This window comes from Limulus polyphemus, unplaced genomic scaffold (assembly GCF_000517525.1).
Source record: "Limulus polyphemus unplaced genomic scaffold, Limulus_polyphemus-2.1.2 Scaffold481, whole genome shotgun sequence".
Classification (NCBI taxonomy): Eukaryota; Metazoa; Arthropoda; class Merostomata; order Xiphosura; family Limulidae; genus Limulus; species Limulus polyphemus.
In genome coordinates, this window is record NW_013666091.1 from 66681 (window position 1) to 74801 (window position 8121).

General features: G+C 36.1%; 1 protein-coding gene across 5 annotated transcripts in view; it reads left to right on the top strand.

Moving 5' to 3' along the window:
• LOC106458534 (trafficking kinesin-binding protein 1-like) overlaps nucleotides 1-8121 on the top strand; it is a 73687-nt gene that overhangs the window by 37133 nt on the left and 28433 nt on the right. Inside the window, exon 1 of one of the 5 annotated variants that reach the window (XM_022384777.1) lies at nucleotides 3710-4922. The exons of the other annotated variants lie outside the window; for them this stretch is intronic. Coding sequence (XP_022240485.1) covers nucleotides 4835-4922 — 88 coding nt within the window. The 5' untranslated portion in view covers nucleotides 3710-4834. Of the gene's footprint in view, nucleotides 1-3709; nucleotides 4923-8121 lie in introns of those variants that run through there. 5 annotated transcript variants of the gene reach the window in all.

The following is an 8121-nucleotide window of genomic DNA, read 5'->3' on the forward strand; positions in this document are numbered from 1 at the left end:
TGTTTGGTGTGACGGGGATTCGAACCCGCGACCCGCAGATTGCGAGTCGAGTGCCCTAACCACCTGGCCATACAGATTATTGAAACAGAAGACTCCTAATGAAAAATGATATTCACGAATAGTTAAGTAGTTTTTTTTTTAAATCAAAGTTTCGTAAGAATCCCCCATGTCAAACGATTTACCACGAGGTACTTCATATGTGAAAAGTTAATGTTATTATAAGACAAACTTGTATTTCTCTGGATGATAAATATATATATATTTTTCATCACAAAAATAGGGGGTTCAATGCTCTACTCATTCTCATGAACGGTCAAATAATTAACTACATTAATCATGTATGAACACAGATGCATTCACATAAAATATTTATAAAAACTTTTTTTAACACTAGTAGTATTTCATTATATAAACTGAAAACGTTATATACTTGTTCAATGAACGTATATGATTATATTCCCTAAAACAGTGCTCTCTACTTATCACCTCTATATCAATAAAAACTAATTCCGTGTGTTAAAAGTTGAATGATTTAGAACTATATTTTGTTGTTGCTACTGGCCATCAAGATGTTGTGGAAGTTCTTAATAAACCAACGTTAAGTTATGCCAACCTTATAGTCAAATATGATATCAAAACTAAACAAAGCAAACAAAAAAGGCATATGATCTAGAATATTATGAGACACACAATCAAAAATTGATGAGCAATCCCCTCAGAGGTCACTTAAAAATTACTCATTTGTTAATTATGATAGATGCAACTCCTTTTTGTTTATCATTAATATCATTTAATAAGGTTCAAATGCTTTTCTATTCCATAGAGACTGAAATCTGAAGATATTATTTTTCTAAGTTATCTGTACCAATACATCTGTCATAACTGTTTTGATAACTGAAAAATTTGAAATAAATAAAAGATTATATATACATATATCAGTTTCCTATGGTGTATATTACTGTGCTTTTGTAACAATGCTGAACAATTGTCAAAATTGCACCCGAATATTTAGATTTGAAACCAAAGATTGCGTGTATATTTTTGGGTATATATTTTGTGATGCTTTTGTTTGTTTGTTTGGAATTAAGCACAAAGCTACATAATGGGCTATCTGTGCTCTGCCCACCACGGGTATCGAAACCCGGTTTTTTGCGTTGTAAGTCCGCAGACACACCGCTGTGCCACTAGGGGGCGTTTTGTGATGCAGACAGTTTAAAGTCAATTTTGTAACATTTTGCAATTTTAATTTAAAAACTTTGTTTTATATGTGCACAGGAAGGAATTTTAGCAATAATTTTGATACTATAATATTTTCTCTTCCCCTTTGCTGATAAGCATATGTTGTGTATATTCAATACGCGATATATATGAAAATGTACAACTCTATCCAAACTTATTACTATCTCATTTAAATTTTAAGCAAGATTAAAGCAAGGTTAAGCAACATTGTTATTCCCACAAACTGCCTTCAGCGATAAATTTGAGGGTTTGTAATAATAATAAAATTCTGTGTTCGATCAATGCAGTCTGTACATTACAGATAGCCCATTGTGCCTAACATTATCGAAACAAACCCAGGAATAGTAAATATCCAAATCAGGCATAATTTAGAGAGAAGTAAAACCAATAAACATTAATCAAGTGATGAATAATAATTTTCTCTTTAGAGGCTGGTGATCAAAACATCGGCATATTTTATGCATAGTGATTTTCTGCAATCAGTATTGAAGTTAATTGCTAGCAATCTGTATTACCCCTGTTATAATCCCCTGCAGTATTGTAACGACACACTTTATATGTAGTGAGGTTATGTAAACAACACCGACATTAGTTAGTTTGTAGAGTTAATCTTACTTATCTCTGAAACACTGCGAACACCGATAAGTTGAAGACTGTAATTATTCTAAGAACAGTATTAGTTGTAGCATAACTGCTTATGTTGGGATTCATAAACATTCCAACAATTCAATTTTAATGGAGCCACGTGGACATTTTTATTATATTTTTCTACCCACTGTATTTTGTTTTTCAGAAATGTTATAAAGGTTTCCAATACCAGCGTTTTATCGAAAGTTCTAGTGCGAATTATTGGATTTTTATTTTATAACTTGTGCCATCAACGCTTAGCAATGACGCAACTTTGAGGACTTTTTTGTGACGGAAACTTCATATAGTTGTTGGCAATGATTCTGTATAAACATGTATTTTTTGTCCACTTTTCAGGAAATTCAAACGAGAGCAAACATCATGACGTAAGGTGAAAATATGTATGAACAACTAGCTTATTTCGATAAAACACCTGCTTTAAACAAATCCAAATATTATATTTCAAGCAATCATAAATTGAATTAATGTAATGAAGTTTGAAAAGCGTTTAAGGGATTTTATTTTACTAATTTTTGTAAGGATTATTGAAACGCATTCTCTACGATAAACGCTAAAAACTTAATTTTTCGATTTTTAGCCATAGAAAGAGTTACACTGTCTGTGAAAGTGCACAGTAACATCTTAATGTTGTCATAGAATATTGAAATGAAGAGAACATTTGAATGGAAAGGCAATAGCCAACTTACATGAGAAGTCTTAAGCTTACGAAACAGCGTTTCTGAGACGTATTTTGTTTACAATGCACGACATAATTTCGCACAATATATCATTATTCTTTATTGATGTTATCATTAAAATCATAGAAGTGATATTCGAACAAAAATGCTTCATAAAATGTTTTCACATTAACGTTTTCACAACTTCGAATAATAGTAAGGATCCTACTAAATGCGCTTCTTTGTCAACGAAAGCTGCCAACGTTGTTGGCAATGATTTTATTTCAACGTTTTCATTTTTGTCCTCTTCTTAAGATTATACGTCAAAAACAAAAATAATGATATAAATTGTGAATAAAGATGAAAAACTAGCTATTCTCAATAAAACATTTTTATATTTGTTAACTGCGTAGCTTAAAAGTATTAAAGTTTAGCTTGATACAAAATCATATTTAATTTCCCTAACTGGTCCGGCATGGCCAGGTGGTTAGGGTGCTCGACTCGCAAGCTGCGGGTCGCGGGTTCGAGTCCCCGTCCCACCAAACATACTCGCCCTTTCAGCCGTGGGAGCGTTATAATGTGACGGTCAATCCCACTATTCTTTGGCAAAAGAGTAGCCCAAGAGTTGGCGGTGGATGGTGATGACTAGCTGCCTTCCCTCTAGTCTTACACTGCTAAATTAGGGAACGGCTAGCGCAAATAGCCCTGGTGTAGCTTTGCGCGAAATTCAAAACAAGCCAAACCAATCATTTGATTCATCACTTGTTTGAGTTTGTACCGGTTGCGGGAATTTCCACTTCTCATCAGTAATCCTGGACAAGTGCAAATCTAAAACAAAAACTATACTGGTGAACTGTGTGTTATATTAGCTATGTCCATTACTGGGTTAAATTTTAAGTTCTAATCTATCTAGGTGATTTATTTTGATCAGGAGTTAATAATAATACACAAACTAGTGATACTGTCGAAGGCAGTGTTTATCTTGAGTGGTTTGTATATTTTGAACTTCGAAATAAATACATTAAACTCTGCGTTGAACTGCTGCGTTATCTGAAAGCTTTAGAGCGACTAAATTCATTGGTGCCAAGTACGATGACGTCCCTTTCTCAGCTGATGACCTCATACTATGAAGGAACGTGCAGTCAGGTATCAGAACAGCGCGAGACACCCTTGAATACGTGCCATACCGCACGGTCCGTGAACTTCAAAAGTCTTGGTATCTTCGTAGTGCACTCGTAGGAAAGACACCTGCGCTATTCGTGGTTACACGAGTTCTATTCCTGCTCCCTTGGAAATATGTCTGTATCACTCTGTAGTTTGCTTCCCTTTGGAAAATAGGTTTTACTGAGGGGCATTGGAGCTTTTCTTCTATACGTAGCTCGTGCCCACATACAGAACACAAAGTGAAGGATTTCAGGAATTTTAGGCTCTCTAGAAGATTCGCCTGGAGGTACGACACTTAAACGAAACTCTAAATATTAGTGACTCGCTTGTGAATCTGACCATCAGAAACTAGTTGGGTTTAACTACGGGCAGTCGCGCAGAGCGTTCCAAGACAGGTAAATACGTATTTTGAACATACAATGCCGGCTCAAGAAGAAGATGAAGAAGAAGAAAAATAGAAATTTTTCCCGCTATACGACCCCACGTGTTTCGTGTTCAAAGCGTTCTATCCATTTGAGTGTTGTTCTGGATTCAGTTCTTCACAATTGTGAGTAATAACCGTAGTACAGGAAGTATAAACTGGCACTCCTGAATTTACACATATAGTAGGTTACTTTTAAATGGACGTCTGTTTATGTGAAATGAAATCCGTGTACTTGTTGGAAACCAAGGAGACGCTTACCAATCACTAGGAGTTCCCTTTCACGAACATCAGCATTCTAAAGTTCATCTTGTAAATAATGAAGAAAGGCACATGGCACGAATTTTTATGGCAATGTTGTTTTTATTTCTGTGCTCTTTGCCGTTAGAGACTGGGCTAATAGAATGTCCTTAAGTAGATAAACAGCAGTTGTAAAGCATTCTGGTCTGGATAGACCGAAAACGGTGTTTTTTGTCAATATATTAGTACAGCGAGAGAAACGCATCCTAACGTGATACATAATTATTTGTCCTTTACTTTCGCCACGCCATCTGTGATACCAGCGATTTCATTTCCAACTTCACCAAAATATGTTAATATACAATTAGAAAGGAATACCGGTGGCAAAACGATACTTTTGTTCAGCCTGTTAGTGTCTGTTGAACATGATAATTAGCGTTTCTTGTGGGTTGTGTTCCCTAGAGGTATGGCTTACTGCGGTAAGACGCTAGTCTTGACTTACCTGGAAGAAAGGGCAGCTCTGAGGTTGCTGGAAAGTGTAAGAGGTGTAGAAGGTGAGATATTTCTTCTCGCACAAAATATTCGCTCGGAAAATTCAGTCTATTTTTTTTCTTTTACATTTCAAAAACCTTAAGCCTAGAAATTATCTTTTAAGCTTTTATTGAAATTAAAACTAGTAATTTTTCTAAACGAAAGATTAGTTTTTTTTAGATTAATTCATTGTTAAGTTTGTTTGTAATTAAGCACAAAGCTATACAATGGGCTATCTGTGCTCTGCCCACCACGGGTATCGAAACCCGGATTCTTGCATTGTAAGTCCGCAGACATACCGCTGTTAAGTACAAGATGGTTTGTGTTTATTGTAGACGGCACAGTGCATTTTTCTACAAATAAATGTGGCATACCTTTAGTAGTCTGGAGTCAAAATGGCCTGGTTGTTAGTGTGTCACTCTCCGTATCTTATTTTCTTTCAGCTGTGGTTGTGGTATAAAAGTAACAGTCAGTACCGCTATTCGGCTAAGAATAACCGTTTAGGCGTCAAATATTGATGACTGTTTTAATTCTTTTTTCGTCAGCAGTTATAGATTTAGTATGGTCGTTGAACCCAAAAAAATAGGGTCTACCTGTACAAAATTGGTACCAAGCTGTACCTGGCATCGTTAGAACTGGAATTTGTTTTTCTGTAACGTATCCAAAATCCGCTTTGGGTAAACGTTCTTTTCTTTTTTTCTCGCATCCAGCGAAATTCAAAACTAGTTTTCGGCCTGATAAGTCTTAAATCGTGAATCGTGTTGAAAATGTGAAAAGTATTGTTGGAGGAAAATGTAAACTTTGCTTTTATAAATGTCTAAAAGAATAGTGGTAGAGAATCTGAGAAATCATAGAAAAACAAATAGTAGAAGAGGAAAGTTCCAAGAAATTAGTTGTTTTTTTCGTCTTCATCACTCCGCAGAAATCAAGAAGAATATTGAAAAAGGGTAAAAGGGGTGGTGCTGGCTTTACAGTCGAAATAACTGTAAAGGAAACTGGTCAGTCAGTTTGCTGGACCGCTTGTTAAACTCATGGATACATTTTCTTTTACTTTTGGCTGCAAACAAAATAGCCATGGTTCATTTCAAGGCATAAAATAATGATAGAAATCTTCTCATAATGAACCAGACAGTAGATACTGTGTTTAAAAGCTATAACCGTTCTTTTGATGGTTGTAGTGGTAATTGGAATGGGGGAACGTCCACACGTGGTTTGATAGTTCTGCGTGTTATATATAATTCCAATACAATAATGTTATGAAGAGGGTTATAGACTGGTCTGAGTATGTTAAATATTCAGTAGAAAAATAAAAAAAATTCATTAAATCGAATACGTGTTTTGATGTTATCTGTGGTATAGGCTACCCGGCGGTAAATTATTTCGAACAACAATGCACAGAAGTTAAATCATGGTTGACTGAGTTAGGTTAGGTTCACTGTGTGAGACTAACGAAAGGAGGCTAACACTGGTTGAAAGGGTACCCCACCGTAATCACGTACAAAACTTAAGATATATCTTATATACCTCATTATAACCTGTACCCTGGTGATATTTTTAATTGATGCAACGCTTTTTTGTTGTTGTTGTTGTGGTTGTTAAGGTCTGCTTTGATAATTATAAACACATATATTCATGATTGTGTGTATGTGATCTTATAATATACAATGTTTCAATGCTGGTATGTGTCGGCATCTTTTAGTGTTTGTTGTGAAGCGCAAAGCTATACAACGGGCTATCTATACTCTCGTTACCGCGGGTATCGAAACCAGATTTTTATTGTTATAAACTCTCTGACTTCCGCTGAGCCGCGGGGATTGGTTTATATGAACTCAAAAGTATTAACATTATGTGTGTACATGTAAGTCAGATCATAAATTCTTATTTTCAATAACTAGAATAGAATTGATGATTTCTTAATACGAGTCTTCTCGTTTTTCGTCTGTGTCGGTGTTTGGTCAAGTGCTATATTTAGACCACTTTTCTCGCCTTTATAGTTTCTGTTTTCACTAACAAATGCTATATGATCATTTCACAAGATCAGAGTTCAAAACCTAATTTGCATACACTGATCCCACTTCAGGGCCATTCCCGGTTTTCTAAGGATTTGATTCGTTTGTTTTGAATTTCACACAAAGCTACACGAGGGCTATCTGTGCTACCCGTTCCTAATTTAGCAATTATAGACTAGAGGGAAGCCAGCTAGCCAACAACACCCACCACTAACTCTTGTCTAACCGTGACACTTTTAATACGTCCACGGTGGTCCGGTATGGCCAAGTGGTTAGGGCGTTTGACTCGCAATCAGAGGGTCGCGAGTTCGAATCCCTGTCCCACCAAAAATGCTCGCCCTTTCAGCCGTGGGGGCGTTATAATGTGACGGTCAATCCCACTATTCGTTGGTGAAAAAGTAGCCCAAGAGTTGGCGGTGGGTGGTGATAACTAGCTACCTTCCCTCTTGTCTTACACTGCTAAATTAGGGACGGCTTGGGCAGATAACCCTCTAATTTACTCTTTCACCCCTATTTATGAGACGTTCAGCATTTATCAGTGTCACCAAAATACCAGTGCACGGAGGGGAAGAGGTCAACATTGAGCCTAACCCTCCCAGATCCCGATCAAGAAAGCTTTAAACTTTATTCTTACAAAATTCGAGACGGCTAGAGCAGATAGCCTTTGAGTGGCTTTGCGCGATTATTCGTAAACAAACAAACCATCTTTTTCAAAATGATATCTTTCTTGGTCGGAATTATCTTTGTGTTTGAAATGTTACGTCTTTCTTGTTCACAATGTTCTTTGTAGTCGGCGTGTTAAGTCTTTCTAATCCAAAATTATCTCTGTGTTAGTAGAGTTAAGTTTTTACTTATTAATAACGATCTCTATATGAGAAATGTTAAGTCTTTCTGCATCAGTATGATCTCTGTATAGAAATATAAGGTATTTCTTATTTATAATGACCTATATTTAGGAATTGATATAAATATATTTAATTATTAAATAAAACTTATCCACGGGTTTACGAACTCATTTACAAGACCGCCTACATTTAAAAGTTATTTGCGTCAGAAAATACGCACACATCCAGAAAAAAAAGAAAAGATCTTGACTCGCAATCCGAGGGTCGCAGGTTCGAATACCCGTCCCACCAAACATGCTCGTCTTTTCAGCCGTGGGGGCGTTAAAGTTATTTGCATCAGAAAATACGCACACATCCAGAAAAAAAAG